The sequence below is a fragment of the Paralichthys olivaceus genome, chromosome 16, assembly GCF_024713975.1.
Source record: "Paralichthys olivaceus isolate ysfri-2021 chromosome 16, ASM2471397v2, whole genome shotgun sequence".
Taxonomy (NCBI): Eukaryota; Metazoa; Chordata; class Actinopteri; order Pleuronectiformes; family Paralichthyidae; genus Paralichthys; species Paralichthys olivaceus.
The window spans coordinates 3,101,831-3,120,732 of record NC_091108.1 but is presented as its reverse complement, the minus strand read 5'-3'; the positions used below and the strand labels follow the sequence as shown (position 1 = coordinate 3,120,732).

At 42.9% G+C, this 18,902-nt stretch overlaps 2 protein-coding genes across 13 annotated transcripts in view; both read right to left on the bottom strand.

Annotated features, from left to right (window-relative positions):
• LOC109644685 (rho GTPase-activating protein 12-like) overlaps positions 1 to 683 on the bottom strand; it is a 39,772-nt gene extending 39,089 nt beyond the window's left edge. For 2 of the 12 annotated variants that reach the window (XM_069510819.1, XM_069510822.1), the window contains exon 1: positions 351 to 646. The gene's annotated coding sequence lies outside the window, so the exon portion shown is untranslated. Of the gene's footprint in view, positions 1 to 224 lie in introns of all 12 variants that reach the window. The other 10 variants (XM_069510821.1, XM_069510823.1, XM_069510817.1 and 7 more) reach the window with 9 other exon arrangements.
• Positions 684 to 1,467: 784 nt separating this feature from the next.
• Positions 1,468 to 17,854, bottom strand: LOC109645061 (kinesin-1 heavy chain). The gene is made up of 26 exons (XM_020110565.2): positions 17,466 to 17,854; positions 13,098 to 13,185; positions 12,889 to 12,962; positions 12,665 to 12,769; positions 12,498 to 12,546; positions 11,973 to 12,028; positions 11,791 to 11,878; positions 11,559 to 11,683; positions 11,128 to 11,232; positions 10,119 to 10,264; positions 9,826 to 9,974; positions 9,470 to 9,657; positions 8,755 to 8,823; positions 8,140 to 8,346; positions 7,515 to 7,658; positions 7,139 to 7,330; positions 6,902 to 7,019; positions 6,491 to 6,546; positions 6,235 to 6,344; positions 5,987 to 6,088; positions 5,773 to 5,833; positions 5,545 to 5,616; positions 5,319 to 5,423; positions 4,980 to 5,196; positions 4,642 to 4,777; positions 1,468 to 4,429 (listed from the first exon to the last, which is right to left on the bottom strand). The coding sequence occupies exons 1-26, from the start codon at positions 17,589 to 17,591 to the stop codon at positions 4,426 to 4,428; spliced, it is 2,892 nt and encodes a 963-aa protein (XP_019966124.1). The 5' UTR covers positions 17,592 to 17,854; the 3' UTR covers positions 1,468 to 4,425.
• Positions 17,855 to 18,902: the final 1,048 nt, after the last annotated feature.

The window sequence follows — 18,902 nt, the reverse complement described above, 5'->3', positions numbered from 1 at the left end:
CGATATACTGGAGTCCACAGCGTGCAGCTGGTGAAATGACCACAGCACCACGTGATTGTCTTCCAGGTACAAACACATCTGTCAGGTTCGAGCTCAGCTCCGGGCTTCGACACCGGGTCTCGTTCCCGACAGAGTCGCTCCAAATCCCCGGTTCCTCTGAAACTCTATCGGCCACTGTCAGAGGAACTCCCGGAGAAGCTGTAAAAAAAACTCTTTACTCTCACCTTTAAACTCGTTTTTACTTTCTTCGTCTCAACGTGAACTTCGTGTCGGGGCTAACGCTAGCGAGCTAATTAGCCGCGCGGCTACAACATTCCTGAGTGTCCGGGCAGCGCCGCACCTTCACCCACCTTCTCTCCGGGAGTGAGCCGCTCCGCCGGGGGAGGGGGGGGTGGGGGAGGAAGCCCCGCCGCGCCGGTTCGTCGGTTAAGCTCCCCGGTAACTTCCTCGCGGAGGCTCCACCGAGTTCCACCCTCTCCTGGGGTGAGTTGGAGTGTGAGTCGGCGGGGCTCGGTGCTCCGGTGCTCCGGTGCCTCCTGCTCCTCGGGCCGGTGTAGTGATCCGCTCGCGCCGCTGCTCGCTCCCGTCACCTCGCTCCTCGCTCCCGCAACTTCAGCAACTACCTTCGAGCACAGAGATCGTCTATCGACACCGATGGATCACTCTCGAGGTTTTTTTTTTCCACCCACTTGGAGAAACTCTCATCCCGAAAGCGGCAAGTGTTTCGGATGAGCGCAAGAACTGTCAGAGTGAGTCCTCCTGTCTGACTTCGACTTCTCTATGGCCCGAGCCCGCAGGTGTTCGCGACGCAAACTGGGAAACAGCGCCCCCTGGTTGTAACGAAGCGGAGAAGCAGCTGCGCTAAAATAGCACAAAAAATAAATCGATAAAATAAATGTTCAAACAATTTGTATTTAATTTTCAACATGGATTTGAAATAAATATTAATATTTTATTATTGCATCTATTTCTATTGTAGATACACATTTTATCAGATTACTGATCAATGTTATACTCTTGACTCATTTAGCATTGTCTTTATTTTTTTATTTTACTGTTCCTCTTTTTGTTTTACTACTTTTATTCTCATCTCTTCGGAGCCACTGAAGTAAAAGATGTCTTTATCTTGTGCACACAAGTTACTACAATATAAATAAGTTGTGCCCACAGAGTTGACATCAGTGTAGTAAAGACATGACTGGCCGATGCTTTGAAAACATCGTAAAGTTGAGTTTATAGCTTTCCAGGGTTTGTTAATTTCGTAGTATTAAAGTTTTATGTAGTAAAGTTATCATAGTCCTTCAGTATGTTCAAGAGCAACAAGAATTTCTATCGATCTATTTTTATCAATCTATCAAAAATCTAAATGAAAAACAAACCAGCATTAAATGACTATTTGTTTGCTTCATTCTCACAAAACAATTAAAAAAATCTAGACTGAGCACAAAAAGGACACGAGTGGAAGAGTTTTGTCATAATTATTTAATCACACATACATTTACATCATGCAGTCAATCCAAAACTGTGATCTCATTAACTTCCCATCTCCGTCCTTATCAGAGCCCTGCTTTTTGTGCCCCAGTTCTCCAGGAATGATCCAGTACCTTGTCCACTGATGGATCCTCAAAACTGTCCTTTAAAAATTCACCAACTATTACACAGTAATAAAAAAAAGAAAAAAAAAAAAAAAAGAGAATCGGATACACCTTTGTTTTTTTTTAAATTTAGAATCAATGCAAAATTCAATTTAATTTAGGAACACACCACAAATATTCTCTGCTGCTTTTATTTAGGAATCCCCACCCCCGCACATTTCATACCAAGTTTCGGTGAGAGGTCAAAACATTTTGAGGTCCATGCTGCTGCTGCTTTACTAAATCTAACAGATTTACACAGAGGGAATAAAAGCATCTGGATAGACAACAAACACTGTCCTGTCACATGGGAGCTCCTCCTCCTGGCAGCTTGTACAAAGTCATCATCACTGATTTATTAATTATCTGCGGTCGACAAAGTTTTTCACTTGCAGGACTTTGCATACCAGACAAATACAGTCAATGTGGAGTGTTTCTCTGAGTGCAGATATCGTGAAGAAGTGCTATCAAACCCAACTCTCCTGCTACGAGACGACAGGTTTCAGTTGGACGTCTCACTAGAGAAAGACCAACCCCCCCCGTTCCCCCTTTTCCAGCTGGATTTGTTCCGTTAGTTAAAAAAAAAAGTCCTTTTCCAATAATTAGCTTGTTTACAAAGTCATGATCTTAATTTAAATACATAATAAAACACTGGGCAGTAAATGTTTATGACATCATCTTACAGAGAGTTTGTTGCCCAGAATGAATTTATCATTTATCGTTGAATATTGGCAGAAAAATGCTGTTTCATCTGCAGAGAAAAGGGGCGGGATCACCCCCTCTGACCGCTCCCTGACCACACCCGCCGGTCTGACTGATATACAGTGTATTCAACAGTATATTGCACTTGCACAAGATGTTAGTGTTCTCATGCTGGGGAGGGGGGGAGGGAGTGGGGGGGTGGGGGTTTACAATGCACTGGGGGCTTCACAAGGTTCAGAAGAGAAAAAAAAAAAAAAAGAAGAAGCTGTGTTGGAAATTAAAACAAAAATATTTAGAACACTAAAAATAAAACACGACAAAGACGACAGAACACTAAATAAATCCTACACCCCTGACACACTAGATTTAGTTAAATAAACCCTTCCTCCAGATTATGACAGAAAGTTGTTGTGCAATTTCAGACCCCGCTCTCCTGACTGGCTGATCAGCGGCACGGGTCTGTCCCATCGACTGACTGACTGACTGACACGCCCCCCCCCTCGCCGCTCCCCTTCAAATATGCATCTACGCGGTCTATGAACAATGAAAAGAAACAGAACATTAAACCCAGCGACACACGGTTCTTTCTGCAAATTTACAACCAGAAGGGCCACGTACAGTTTACAGGTCCACCGTCTGTGAAGGAACAACACGTTTTTTTATTTTAATCGCACACGCGTCTTTTGTGGAGAGGGAAGACACACAAAAAAAAAAAAAAAAAAAGAAATGTGAGGCACCCTTGAGAAGACATCATGATACGGCAGGTGTCTAACAGGTCCTGATAGGTCACGTTTTAAACTGATAAAAAGTAACGTCCTGAATATTAAGAGTGACGGGAGATGAGTGAGTGACAGCGACCCAGCGAGGACAGGACGAGCGTTGTGCTATCTCGGCCTATACGCCTGCAGTCTATGTGCTCCGATGTGCAGAGATATAAATACGCAGCAGTAAAAACAGTACATCTAGCTACCTAGCATAGGGCCGTCCTAAGAGGTGGAGGTTTCAGTTAACGGGATCATTCTCCTCTTTCTTCTTCTACATTCTTTACATCCTTCTCATGAAGCCACCAAGAGTGAGTATAGGTTTTCATTTTAACTTAATGATAAAAACAGTTGGCCTCCACAGGTGTTTAGTTAAATACATCTACAGTACACTGTCGCACGTCTTGGATCTTTTATTTTTTTGGGATTTTTTTTTTATTATCATTGTTTTACATATTTTTTAAATTCCTTCTTTTCAGCCGTTCCCAGACGATCGTCCAGTTCTCTCTCCAGGGAGGCTTGTGCAGTAGTGCCAATTTTACATCTGTACAACAAGAACCGGACAGAACAGTAGTGCTCGACGCCATCTAGTCAATTCAAAAACCGCACAGTTATTTTTTTGGTTGATTTTTTTTTTGTTTTTTTACCTTAAAGAAGCATGTAAAATCTAGCCAGAGAAAAGTGTGGTTAACAACCGATACCAGTAATGATGAAATGTACAGAGGTTAGCCTCTAGGGTCAAGCTATTTCTCTTGGTAGGATCTCCTTTTATTGTTTTAGGTGTTTGATTTATTTTTTTCGGATCTCGCTACCATTACATTCAGCTTGGCACAGGGCGGAACTACTCGCACGACGACGACAGATGACAACAGACTGTGCAAATCAAAACACGAGACCGAAGCTACACGTTTTGAGACGCGTGTGTGTGGTTTCGCTCTCGCTCGCTCTCTCTCTCTCTCCGGTGTCTGCGCTCAAGACTGCGTTTGGTTCGGTGGATGAGAAGAATATTATCTTGCCTTTTAGTAAATTAAAACTCGTTGTCTTTTCTTTTTTATCATACCCAGTAAGAGAAAAAAGAGTCGTGGTGACATTTGGGGGAAGTTTGGGGAGGAGGTGGTGGTGAGGGAGGGAGGGAAGGGAGGGGGGGGCAGGAGCTGTACAGGCCAGGAATATTTATATATATATATTTATAATTCAGAAACTCCTTCTTGGCTCCACAGCAGCGACGAGGAGCCTGTTTGCTGTAATGGAATGACAGGTTGTCAGGGGCGAGCGAGGGGCGTGTTATTGGCTTCTTCTGTGGTATTGTCCTTCTGTCCCGCTGCTCTTCAGCTGCAGAGAAACGAAAACAACGCCGTTAGCTTAAAAAACCTCCCTCTCATACGGCCGCTAAAATCCACATACTCATTCATTTATACTGGTTTTAAAATCCTCTTTGAATAGAATAAAGAGAAAACAGTTCTTTACCTCCGACATGTTTATTAAATCTGTTAAATGACTGTGTTGTAGTCCAAACCTGAAAACAAACAGCGTGACCCACTTACTTCTTGTCGGGTTTTCCGCTGCCTCCTCCCCTGATGGACACCGACTGGCTGTTCTGGTAGAAGCTTCCTCCGCTGCGGTTGATGTTGGGGTGGGTCGGAGATGCCACCGGCTGCTGCCCGGGTCGGATGGGTTTGGCTGAGGAGGAGATGGAGAAGAGATTGAGGATTGTTTCGTTTTTTTTTCAACGTGAAACCTAATCGCTGAACTTCTGGCAAATACTCCATCCAGAAAAGTTACTCAAATAAATCCAAAGCAGACTGGAGAAATGATTTGGCTGCAACATCAGGGTTCTAAAAGTGCTCCATGATTCTATCAAGCGCTGGTTTTTCCTACTAACCGATCTGGGCCGAGTGTCCCCTCCTCGCCATGTTCTTGGCTCTGACGGCCTCCTTGATGCGATCCACCTCCTGCTGGTAGCGCTTGCGGTCGCGGGCGGCGTTCTCCTTGGCCTCCTTCAGAGCAGACTCAAGGGCCTTGACCCGCTCAGCCGTAGCACGAAGACGCTTTTCCAGTTTAGGAAGCTCACAGCGCAGGTCTGCATTATCACGAACCAGCTGCGGGAAAAGGTTTAAATGGAATCAGAATCATGGAAGTATTTTTGCAATGAGCTTTACAAGTATATACAGAAGAATGAGTTGAGGACGGGATCATCTCTGGCTGCAGGTGTGACTCCTACCTGTTTGTGAACCTTGGTGAGCTGCTCAAGATTGTTCTCAAGAAAGGAGATTTTCTGTTTCTGTGCAGCACTCCCACCTGTGTCGTCCGAGTCCATCTCAGCGCTCTGCACGACAAGAACAGACATTTATATTGTGTCAGTTTTATCTTTGCGAAACAAATTCAACTTGATGGGATTTTAAGTGTTTTTTTAACGATAACAGAGAATTTTAAAAATCTGACTTTACCTTTTTCACTCTAGTGGCCAGATCCTGGACAAAGAGTTTCCTCAGGTTGTGCAGAGTCTGCAGCTCCTTGGCCTGGACAAGATCAGAACATGTCAACTTTAACTTTCTGTGTAAAAACAAAACTAGTCGAGTATTTTTTTATTCAGTCATGAAAACATTAAACATCGTATACACACATTCAACAGTTCGGTCTGTAAGAATCTTTGCTCATCATTGAGATAAACTCACCACAGTCTCTTCCAGACCCTTCAGGTCCTGCCTTGCCTGCTCCCTTCGGTCCTGCATCACCCTGAACAACAACAACAAACACATTTAAACACAAATTCAAAATCATGGTGGATTCAATCACTGTTACTTTTGACGATTTCTCTTATGTACAGTTTACTTTCATTGTACTTGACACAAAAACTCAAATATACGAGATCAACAAAGTGAAACATACGTGAGCTCGTGCAGCTTGCGGCTCTTCTCCTGGTCGGTGGATTTGAGTTTCTCGTGTTCAACTCTGAGCCTCTCCTGTTCCAGCATGATCTTCTGGTTCAGACTGGTAGAAATGAAATACGGCAACGATTAGAAAAGACAATTCTGTTTTTATTTTACTTATTAAACCATTTGAAATACATTAAATTAAGGAACATTGTTTTCATTGGGACTTGTGAATGAAGTTCCAGAGACAAAATGAATTCTTACTCCTGCAGTTCAGTGATCAGTCTCTCTTTGTGTTCCAGCTCATCTCTCAGGCTGCTGATCTGTTTCTGGTGAGCTTCACGGTGGGAGTGGATCTGTTTGTCCACCGCTTCCTGAGCACGCAAACACAAAATTTACACTTACATCTGGTTCAGCCGAATAAAATACAAATGAGGATGAAATACCAGCATGCTGGGATTTAGAGTTACAGAGTTATCACAGCTGATTTCTGGTCAGGTGCTTGTGCGGAGGGACATACCTTGACTTCGTTGGCGGTCTGGATCTCGTTCTCTTTCTCCATAGCATGAACTTTCTCTGTAAAATAGAAAAATGTGATTCACATGAGATTGAAGTAGAGTAACAAACCCATCATATGAATTATTTTTTTTTACTGAATGCAACAACAACATTTACATTAATCATATTTAGCCTATTCTGCTCGCAGTTTGCTCTCACACGCAAAACAAGAGTCCAAATGACAGGTAAACGGACTAAAGGGTGAACGTTCTTGTGTGTGGTAACTGCCCTGACTGGAACCCACAGCTGCAGCTGAAACCATGAGGTCTGTCATGCAAGCGGAAGAGATCGGGCAAGCACGTGGAAAATAGCGCTGCAGACAACTCTACGAGGAATCAAAGGAGCAACAATCAGAATGTGGCAGACAACATACCCTGAGCGCTGAGCTTCACAAGTTCTTCATTGAGTGAGTCCACGTTCTCCTCCAGCTGCCTCTTCTTATGCTCCACATTCTGCAGGTACTCAGTCAGCGACTTGATTTTAGCCTCATGCTGGAGAAACAAATACACATACACACATGTTCATACACGAGCAGATTCAGAAGGTAAATTACTCTTCCCGTACACTCAGGTGTACACTTTCTGTTTGTTTGTAGTTTATTCCTTCGTACCTGAGAGATGCGCAACTGGCAGGCGGCCAGCTCCTTCTCGTTCTCATCCATCTTCTTGTTGCTTTCTGACTGAGTGCTCTCCAGCTGCTTGCAGCGTTTCACCATGGTCTTCACTTCACTCTTCATCTTACTAATGTAGAGACGAGCCACCGTGAACTCCTCGTCTATCAGGCCGCTGCCGCCCTCGTGTTGCTGGACAGACCAAAGAATAAAGTTAGAGCATAGAGAGGAAGGAGGGAAAAGAGGTAGGGCAACCAAAACAAATAAGAAAATAGAGCTGGATTGTGGGATGCTGAAAAGGAAATGTTCATGCATTCTCAGAGGCTGGCAATGGTACCGTGTTACTATGGTAACAGTGCAGAAACCACCTCAGTACCTTGATGTCGTTGCTGCCCACTGCGATACCGATCTCAGCTAAATCTTTGAGCAGTGACGACATCATCTCAGTCACCCTCTTCTTCTGGTGGTTGGACATCTCCTTCAGCTTCTGGAGCTCAGAGTCCAGGGATGACAGGATGGACTGAAGGAAAAGAGAGGATTTAAATATCAAGCACACATTGATTATGGACTGAAACTGTCACTGGCAGTCAATAAAACCTCTGTTTTCTAAATGTATGCCTTACATGTCTATACTTTGTGCAGACAGAATTTGCTCCCATACTAAAATCTAAGCTTTATTTCATTGTATATATTTCTTAATTTCTCTTTTTACAAATGATTTATTGGTTTTTGTTGAACCCGACTTCAGACGACTTGTGAGAACTGTTCTATTTTCATTCTATGGTAAATGTTTAGACATGGCTGAGGTTTTAAATAGTGGTAAACCGAGAGGAAGGGGCTTTAGCTGCAATAAATGCATGTATGCGTCAGTGACACGTTTTATTCCTGCAGGCTGTAAAGTTAGTTTGTAGAGTTGCACGTCTGTGTTAAGTTTAAATGATGACTAATATTCAAGCACCACAGTGATTCCTGGCCGTGCTGTTATCTGTCTGCCGCCTCACCGATTTCTGGCTGAGCTCTTCGCTGATGGCCTCAAACTCCTTGGTCTTATCCTCCACCTCCTGGCTCTTCTGGTCATAGTTGACAGCCAGCTCCTCCAGAGCCTGCAGCACCTCCTTCACCTCCTCCTTGGAGGCCTCGTTCTCCGCCTGCAGGCGGTTCAGCTCGGCCTGCAGGTTCTCATGATCACGGCGAGAGGAGGCTAGAAGCTGCGTGTTGGGGAGATAAGTGTTATTATATTTGCCTTCAAATCTATAAGAGCTGCAGTCAGTCAGTCAGTCAGTGTGATTAGAATATGGAGGAATTAATCATTTGCATTTTAATTTGGGCCGATATATAAAAAGGGCTCTGCCTTGCTGACTTGTTTTTGGTAGATTCAAACAGCCTTTGTGAAACTGTCAGAAGGCGTTAAAGTTAGTTCTGCATGTGAATTCAATAGTAATGTAATGATGTGTTCAGTGTTATGAGATTATCAATGGAAACTTTACAAAATATCAATTTCATAGAAATGTGCCTAATTCTGATCGAGACAGCAGGACTGAAATAATTAAAATATATACTCATGACTTGACATCTCTGACAGCTTCATGTGCACATGTTGGACCTGCAGTACTCACCTCATCCTGGTCCAGCATCTGCTGCTTCAGCTTCTCTGCCAGCTGGCTCTGCTGGTTGATCTCCTCATCCTGTAATGGAAATTTGATTTTTTATATTGAGAATATTAATATTTGTCCATGATCTCTCTTTGAGGGGTTCGGGAACCAACTGAGCAGGTGATGACTCATCAAAGCTGTGACTAAGCATCTGCCCATAGATGTTTTCAGACGTGACATTTGAGTCTGGACATTCTCTGGACTTTTCCACATATGAAGAACACAGCAGGAGATTGTCAGACGTGTTCAGAACGGGTAAATACCTGGAACATTCAGGCAAGAGCCTGGGCAGAGCAAACAGGAGGTAGGACGTTATAAATTCCACTGTGGAAGCGTTTTTGTTTATAGCACATTGACACTGATGCTGCCCTCACTGCCAAAGGCTCAAGAATCTCATTGTTGTTCCACGTTGACATCTTCATTACCTTCTTCTTCGGGTATGGAAACCTCGTTTTGTCTTGACATTTATATGATCTTCCAGTTTTGTATCCACCACATGTTAGAAGCGTCATCAATACACAAACTCGTTGGCTGTATATTTTCCAGACATTCTCCTGCTGTATTTTCACATGAGCTCGCTCCGGCAGACAATGTCTGGAACATCCGACTCAGACATTTGGTACAGGCCCATCCAGAGTGACTGGCAAACATGAGCTAAACAAAGACATGTGTTTCTCACCTTATCATCCAGCTGTTTGTAAAGCTTGGCCAGCTCAGCCTCACACTTGTCCTTCTCCACGTCGGTGAGGCGGACACCGGGCACGGTGGGCGTGGAAGCCGGCTTGTCATTGATTATGTTGTCCAGGGCCAGCACCTCAGCGTTGGCCTTCTCCTTATCAAATTGCTCCTCCACTGGCACACTCTCACCTGGGGTGGGGGATCACAGATCATGCTCAGTATGTGTGGGTGGTCTGGTGCATACAAAGCTTTGTTTGTGAATCAAAACAAATGTCCACTTTGGTACAGACTCAGAGATTAGAATCTGTGGATGGTCAGAGATGAAACTACAGAATAAGACCTCGTCAGCCTCCTCACCATTCCTCCAGCGGTTGAGCTCATTCTCCAGCCAGGTGACGGTGTTCCTCAGGGTCTTGTTCTTCTCCTTCTCCCTCTCATACTTCTGCTTCCACTGCTCTGCTGTCAGTTCAATGTTCACAATGACAGTGTTCTTGATAGTCTTTGCTCTGGATTTAGTAAAAAAAAAAAATTAAGTTTAATAACTTTTCTACACAATCCACGGATGCAAGGGACCTCAATTTAATTTCTTCAGTGCAGACTCAAGAAAATACAAAAAGAAACTTCTGGTTTTTTTCCACTGTCCTACTAACCTTTGCCCAAACATGAGAGTGGATTTGGTTTCGGCCTCATTATAGGACGAGGGCGAGCAGCAGATGACAATGGTGGTTCGACAGTTACCGCCCAGCGAGTCCTGCAGGATACGGGTCATCTTGCTGTCTCGGTATGGGATGTAGGCCTGGCAATTATACACAAATATATACAGAAAATGAGACGAATACACCGCACACACTAAATTTAACTGTGATTATTCAGAAAATGGAAAGTTTGATGAAAACTTTCATTTAATATGTAAAGAGTTGAGCATTAGCACACCACATCCACACTAACACACATGAATATTCAGTCTTATTGATACAAGTAGCTGAGCTGGAGCAGTCTGCTATAATTCTTTAGACACCGCAACCCTCAGTCGGGAGTTGAGACTTCTCTGTACAATAGCTCATTTGTTTTAGAGCATCACAAATATATCAGCAGCTGTCCGCCCCAGGTTGTTTACAGAGCCGAGGGGAACTAGAACAAACCTATCATTGATCAAAGTGAAAAGTGTGAAATTGCTATGAAACTGCTAAAGCAAAACATTGCTCGGAGGAAAGTTTTTATCTGCTAAAGTTATTTCAGCGGCAAAAAGAGCCATAGATGGTTAAAAAAACGGTACTTTCACAGTAAGATAACTGAGAGAGATTCTGGTGTTCCAGATACACACCTCGCTCTGGGCCGTGCAGCTGATAAACAGAACAGAAATCCCTTCTGTCGGCTACATGAACAGTCAAGACTGCAATTTTAAAATGCTATGAAAACAATCCACCTGAGGTCATAGCTGATCAAACACCTGTTGAGCTGACTAAGGTAGATTATAATACAAAAACAGATTGGGGCTCTTTATGATCAGTATAGCCAGCGACTGTGTTATAGTGACCTCAATCATCTCATAAAACAATTCACGCTTTCTTTCGGGGCAAGTTCCATAAAACCAAAGAAGCACACCACAACATATTCAACTTATTGTTCATAAGTTTCAGTTGAAGTCGTGTCACTGACCGTTCCTTCAGCCAGAGCAGAAATGACGTTCCCCAGGGACGACAGAGACTTGTTGATGTTCTTGGCTTCATCCAGCACAGCTCCTTCTGCTCCTGTTTTACTGACCTGAAAATCACATGAGCAGTTTTCAGACATGAACTCTGCTTTACAGATTTTCAGTTTTGCTTCCTTCATGTGTCAGAAACTCCCTCAACAGGAAGTTACATTCTCTCGTACAGCACCACTGGATAATTTCAGGAGATCAGTGCAGGTTTGAGCGCAGCTATAAACAACAAAATCTAGTGCAACTCAAAGATTCAGATGAACAAACGGTAATCTGAGCCTGGACTATTCTGAATTGCCAACAGACACTAAAATGGAAATGGTTCAACCACAAACGTAGATTACAGCAGTAGTAAGAGATGGTTTAACTTTGCTTTGAATGTCCGTACCTTTTCACTTCCAGCCAGATCCACCAGGTAGAGTTTGCCACTGAGCTTATGCTCCGTCTGAGTGTTCTCCTGTTTGACATTTATCAGGAAGATACTGTGGCTCCTGGAGCTGTGCTCGTTCATGTCTGCAGGAGGAAAAACACACTCGGTCAAAATGTAGTGGCCTCAAAAGCAAGAGCTCCAGTCTGTGGGGTTATAAAAACACATTTTCAAGAATAGAATGGCGTCTTACTTGTAACTGCTACATGTCTGTTAGATTTGCCTTCATCAATTGTATCCATAACCTCCTCTGGGCTACAGACAAATCTCTCAGTGCAGCCCTTAAATAAACAGTAAGAACATGAGGTAAGATTAACCGCCTAATCAAACAGGTTTTACCAGAAATTTAAAGCGTGACAGGAGGTTAGTGCTCACCTTGACGTAGGGTACTCTGTTTTTGTCTTCATGCACTGACAAATTGGTCTTTGACACTGGAAATAAGAGGAAACTTGTCAGAGAGACAACAACAGAATATTGTCCTCTACTGTGTTTGTGGATTTCTTTTAAATAATGCACCAAAAGTTCAATATTTATAATATAAACTTGAGAAGTTAAGTGAAGAAATAGTGTTCTTAAGGGGAGGAGGAGAACTTGAAAACGTCCTTCTAGGAACTTGAAATATCTAATGCTTCCTTTCCTCCGGTCAGATTTAGATGACCCCTGGTCAACACATTTCAAATGGACTTGGACTTCAGTAAAAGTCCATTTCCCATCAGGAAATAACTTCACTGATATCCCTCCACTCTGGCCGGTTTTAAGGATTTGAAATTTAAATGTGAGGTTCATGTCCCCTGAAATAAATCTGTTATCTAATCGGGAGGGAAGCATTGTGAATTCTTTGCATTAAATTAAGTGTAAAGAGAGAGATGCAGTGACCACTCCACTGTCACAGTAACCTACCATCCAAAAGGTCCCGGATCTTGTCTAAGTAGATTTCAAAATATGAAACCTGTAAATAAAGAAACAACCTCATTATTTGGAAATCAGTAAATGTGACCGTACCCAACCTGAACCCAAATAAGGTTTTTATATTTGAATCCACATACTCGTGCAAACACTCAGCTTACTTTGATATGAAACTCCAGGTTTTCGTCCATGGAATAGATGTAGTTGAAAATGTCTTGAACTATCCTGGGGATGATGCCCATTGAGTCTGTGTCATGGAGGTTCCCCTGCACACCAAGGGCAAACGAATGTAACGTTACGATGTCACACAAGCATTTTCATTCAAAAACGACTGTATATGCATTTCATTTGAAAATAAACAGCAGGTCTTGGTGGCAATCTTTACCTCCATGGTGTGTGTTTTACCAGATGACGTCTGTCCATATGCAAAAATTGTTCCATTGTATCCCTCCAGAACATCTAGAAAACACCAAATCCAACATGTTGAGGAAGTATTCAAAGGTTCTATTTCAGTCGAGATCTAAAGAAGACTGAGCTGATGTTGTATGTGTCTCTACGTAATAAGTCTGGGGTGAAAACACAATGAGTTCTCACCTTTAACAATCTTCTGGGCACAGGCGTTGTACACTTGTTCCTGTGTTGTGTTTGACTGAAACACTCTGTCGAACGCGTATGGTTTACTCTGAAATAAAGACAGGAAGAAGAGTGAGTGACGGATGCAATATCAAAACAAGACCCAGTGTTGTGTAACTTTATTGACAATATTCTCTGACAGGTTGTGTAAACAGAGTGTACTACTTCGGATTTTACCTGTGAAATAAATTTATGGGGAAAAAAAAGGAGCCAAGCAATTAACATGTTCAGCAGCAGCAGCAACAGGTTGTTTTATATCAACAGCATGAGCAGCAACCAAAACACAAAAATATGCATCCAGCCTCTACTGCCTCCACACCCATTTCAACCCAAACCAATCCTTTATCCAGTTTATACACAATAATAGAGGATAAGGTGATGAGCCTACAGGAGTGTAACGTTGAAACGCCACGTTATCTCGCAAAACCCTTCAGGTCCATGTTGGTCTTGTTTGTAGTTTTATGGTGTGGGTGTGTTGTATTGTTGAGAAAGAACCACAACACACAAAATCTTTAAAAACTACACATGCTGCCAAACATTTCTCAAATAAAATCATAATTTTAAAGCATGAGAGAAGCAGCAATATATGAACATCAACGTATTTAACACATATAGTGTGATATTTGAATGCATAAGACTTTCTTAGATTATTAAATGTTAGATTTCTGAAGACCCTGTTAAAACCATGGAGAACCTGCTCTAGTTGCTGTATTCTTGTTCACCTATGAATATCAATATCCCTGTCCTGGTATTCGGACTTCCCTCCAACAATCTCAGCACAGAATTTACAAAGAACTTAACCAGACCCTGAGCTTTTCTCCCTTGTTAAAGAGCCAGAGTCTTCTCACAAAGAGTGGAGCTGGTTGTGATATCCCAGGAGCTGGCCAAAACTTCAAAGTTCAATTCCAGTGAAACAGCAATCAATAGCTGGACTTAAGACGGGAACCGCAGGGTATTAAAAGTGATGTTATATGCAATTCTGAGGTTCAACTGAGATGGCAAGCCATCTCTGGAGGTTTGAAGTCCCAGCTGACTCATCTCCAGCCTGATGGGTGGGGTTCTCGCTGTGATGTATGAGCAGTTTAGGAACGAGACAGCCCCTGTGATACCCTGGTTTGCAAAACGCACAGGGTTATTATCAGGTTCAGTGTTTACACCTGTAATAGCAAGAGAATGTTGCCACTAATAGGCGTTCACTCATTTAGGACAAGTATGACATGTAAACACATCTGTAACTGAAGGAGAACCCACCAAATATCTCACTATCTGACACTGAAAGCTACAGGAACAAGAATTATTTGAAGTATTACAGCTGACATGCCTCCTCGTGTCATAACACCCCCCCCCTGACAGACGGTCACATCAACAGCTCAGTGCAACACAGACCAGCAGCATCTTAAGACGTTGATAACACTCCAGCTCCCTACATCCCGTCAATTAACCCTGGCAAAAACGCGAACGCCGAACAACTATCGGGCCGGCCAAGAGCTGCCAGGCCAGGTTTAGAGTCCCCCATCGTTACCGCCGCTACTGGCCTCGTTACCTAAACTTTCCTCTAATGGGATTACTTGCTGAAAATATAATTACAGTGGATTGGATTGTTCAAAAGTGTTCCGTCATGTCCACGCTTCCTGGTGGCTATGTTATGATACTGCCTATGAAAAGCTTTATCGGAGACACAGCAACACACTGTCCAAGGTTACTCTCCAGCATCCACATGTTGCATTAAATCTAATTGGATTTGTGTTACCAGGCAAAATGAGTCAATCTATCTATCTATATATCTATTATTTACTTCCTGGGACACAGTTGGCCGAAGAAAAAAATAAAAAAACTGGCGTTGATTGCTGCTGTGTTATTTACTTGTTTGAATGCACGAGGAGCACTTTCATTATCTCTCTAATCCTTTTCTTTCCTTCGACCTCTCACGCACATCCACCACTACAGTATCTAAAAGTAGCTCCGTCCTGCTGTTGCGGAGCATCCCAGGCTGTTAAAGGCAAACAGGAGATGTGACAGCAAACCATGGGAAAAAGACGCGATCTTGTAGTTGCACAGCTGACAGGGAGGCAATGGATGCATAAATAATTCACCTGCCTCACACACAAACTGAGCCAGTTACGACACCGATTCCACCTCATCTGGAAACTTCTAACATAAATGTCTGATGTAAGGAATCAGTGGATATGCTGTATGAAAAGAGGCATCACCAAGGCCTGTGACCGTAGAGCAGCAGCGTGGTCAGCTCCAACACAAGCTGAGCAATGAGGCACCAGTGCTGAGGCATCAATCGTGTTAGTCCACGCCCTAGATCATTTTTCAATGGATAATAAAATATAACGGAAGTGAGTCAATAATCGTGGACAAGAGCATCTGCACAACAAAGTACATCACTGTAATAATTACCCTCCCACCCGGAGAGATTGCCCAGCAGCCGGCCAACTGCCCGCTCTGATTGGTCGAACAGCTGGTAACCAGGAGAGAAAACACAGGGGGATTACCCAAGAGGCCTGAGCTGCTGCTTATCAGCGCTGTAAGGGTTGCACCTCTCTAAGCAGATGCACCAGCAGAGGCCACGGGGCTCTGGGCTGCAACACTTGTGGCTCTCACAATGTGCAGTGGTATTTTGGCACCATGACTGACTGACATTCTGAACTGGGCAGGGCCGCATCGTGCCAGAGGGGCACAGACAGCACGCCTGCAATAAGTTGAAGCCCTGAAGTCATTGTATCTCAAACCCATTCAAGAATTCACCACAGCAATAATAGCCTTCTCTGTTATTGATGACAGAATATGAGTAGTCCCGTTGTATCCTCAACTCACCACCTAAGCAAGTAGTTCAGAAAGAGGATGTGATTCATATCTATTTGCAGCTTCATGAATGGAAGTCAGGATCTGTTTCTGTTGCCTTGTAACCTCTTTTATCGAGGTGTTTGCATGGGTGTGCAGAGTATGAGGACACCAAAGTCCACAAAGAGAGTGACAGCTTCTTGTGAAGGGAGACTAATGTTTAACCACGATTTATTTTTTTCACATGATGCACCGCTGACTTCTGCACGTATAGCATGTGCAAACTTGACTTGTCTCTAGAGCGTCATTACCAGTACTACAGTCATAAAGCATATGAGTAGGCCAAACCTTTCACTTTTGTGCGTGATTTTCAATCCTCCTGTTTAGATATGGTGTAGAAACATGTGACGGCATGAACCAAAGCTATATCAACAGGGGTTTTTAAGACATAGTGAACAGGCCTATGATGACAGGGCATGGGGAGCATGTCATTTTACGAACTGACCTCAGAGCAAATAGGTTGTGGACTCAGTAAAGTGGAGGCAGTGCATTAGTGAAGGCATTTCCTTCTTTTGTCAAAGTTGAAACTGTGCCCATGTTATCATCCCCGTCGGGAGCTGGAGGGTCTGAATCAATCCATCAAAGCCATCAAAGAGGGCAAATACACCGAGAACAGACTCGGTTTTGGTGCCAACTGAAAGTCCTGGTTAAGATGTAGATGCATGTGTTTGGTTACTACCAGTTAAATGTCACTGAAGGGCAACACTTCCTCCAACATAAATAAACTCACTGATATCTTATTTACAACGTGTGATCCCTGGTGATTAATAAAAAGCGTATTTGTCAGTTTATGTTGTTTTCTAATGACTGAGCTCAAACTCCTCGGTGTGCACAGAGGCTGGTTATATAGCCAGCTGGTCAGCTAGCTAATGTTAGCTTTAATTAAGCTACAGTATTAAAACTAGCCACCTAGCCAAGGCCGGCTAATCTGTCAACTACCAGCTGGCCTAGCCTGCTAGCCAACGGTGTGTTAGCCACCTCTGAATCAAAGCTGGCTAACTTAATACTGACTGTTCGCATTAAATGCACGTGACCTTGCGTGTGAGGAGCAGAATTCGTGTGATAACCGTGAAGTGGACATCGTGCGGGCCCGGTGGAGGCGGACGCCGGCCACATTTCTAACCCGTGCCAGTCGCTGTGTCTGCGGCTTTGTTGAATGACAGCTCGTTAGCCGTGACAGGGCAACTGCGAACGGTGACGTTCGGCTGGAAATTTAAACTTTCTGTCTGCACACGAGGGATCGCACGCTGCTGGCGTCGGTGTAATTAAATGTCGATGTGAACGTGTGGCGAGTCGGATGTGACCGAATGCGAGGGGGACGCCGGCGGCAGCAGCCGAGGGAGCGGACAGGTCAGCCCCGTGCTAGCGTTAGCTAACAAGCTAAAGGTGCTAACAACCGTAGCTGCAGGACAATCAGACGAGGCGTGTGTCTGACCGGGAGACATTTTGAGACAAAGCCCGTCAATAAGAATCACTCACCGCGATCACCACGGTCTCTTCCCCTTGGAACTTGGGGATGTACCGGTCGCCTCTGGTCACCTCGGAGCTGTTCAGGGGCCTAAAACGACACATCACTTTGATGGTGCACTCCGCCGGGTCGGCCATCTTCCGCGGTCCACGAATGGAAATTCACCGATAAGATATAAAAGTGTGTCCTGGATCCCAGGAGCGGCCGCGCGGGGACGAACAGGGAGGCCAGGCCCCTCTGTCCCGAGCTCAGGGTCCGGGGAGATCGAAGAGGATCCGCCGGGTGTTGAACACAGGTCGTTGTTTTCCTCTCAGGCGGTTCCTCCTCCTGTTAGGAAGCCATGACACCGGTGGATCAGCGGCTGTGGCCACCTCACCCGCCCGATGCTGAGGATCAGCATGACGTCAGCCCGGCGCTCCCCTCTCCTCCTGCTGTTCGAATCCTCAACCTGTATAAATATCATGAAATCTAACATTATATATAAACACAAATCCTCAACCTGTATAAATATCATGAAATCTAACATTATATATAAACACAAATCCTCAACCTGTATAAATATCATTATAGAAATCTAACATTATATATAAACACAAATCCTCAACATGTATAAATATCATGAAATCTAAAATTATATATAAACACAAATCCTCAACCTGTATAAATATCATGAAATCTAACATTATATATAAACACAAATCCTCAACCTGTATAAATATCATGAAATCTAACATTATATATAAACACAAATCCTCAACCTGTATAAATATCATGAAATCTAACATTATATATAAACACAAATCCTCAACCTGTATAAATATCATGAAATCTAACATTATATATAAACACAAATCCTCAACCTGTATAAATATCATGAAATCTAACATTATATATAAACACAAATCCTCAACATGTATAAATATCATGAAATCTAACATAATATATAAACACAAATCCTCAACATGTATAAATATCATGAAATCTAACATTATATATAAACACAAATCCTCAACCTGTATAAATATCATTATAGAAATCTAACATTATATATAAACACAAATCCTCAACCTGTATAAATATCATGAAATCTAACATTATATATAAACACAAATCCTCAACCTGTATAAATATCATGACATCTAACATTATATATAAACACAAATCCTCAACATGTATAAATATCATGAAATCTAACATTATATATAAACACAAATCCTCAACCTGTATAAATATCATGAAATCTAACATTATATATAAACACAAATCCTCAACCTGTATAAATATCATGACATCTAACATTATATATAAACACAAATCCTCAACATGTATAAATATCATGAAATCTAACATTATATATAAACACAAATCCTCAACCTGTATAAATATCATGAAATCTAACATTATATATAAACACAAATCCTCAACATGTATAAATATCATGAAATCTA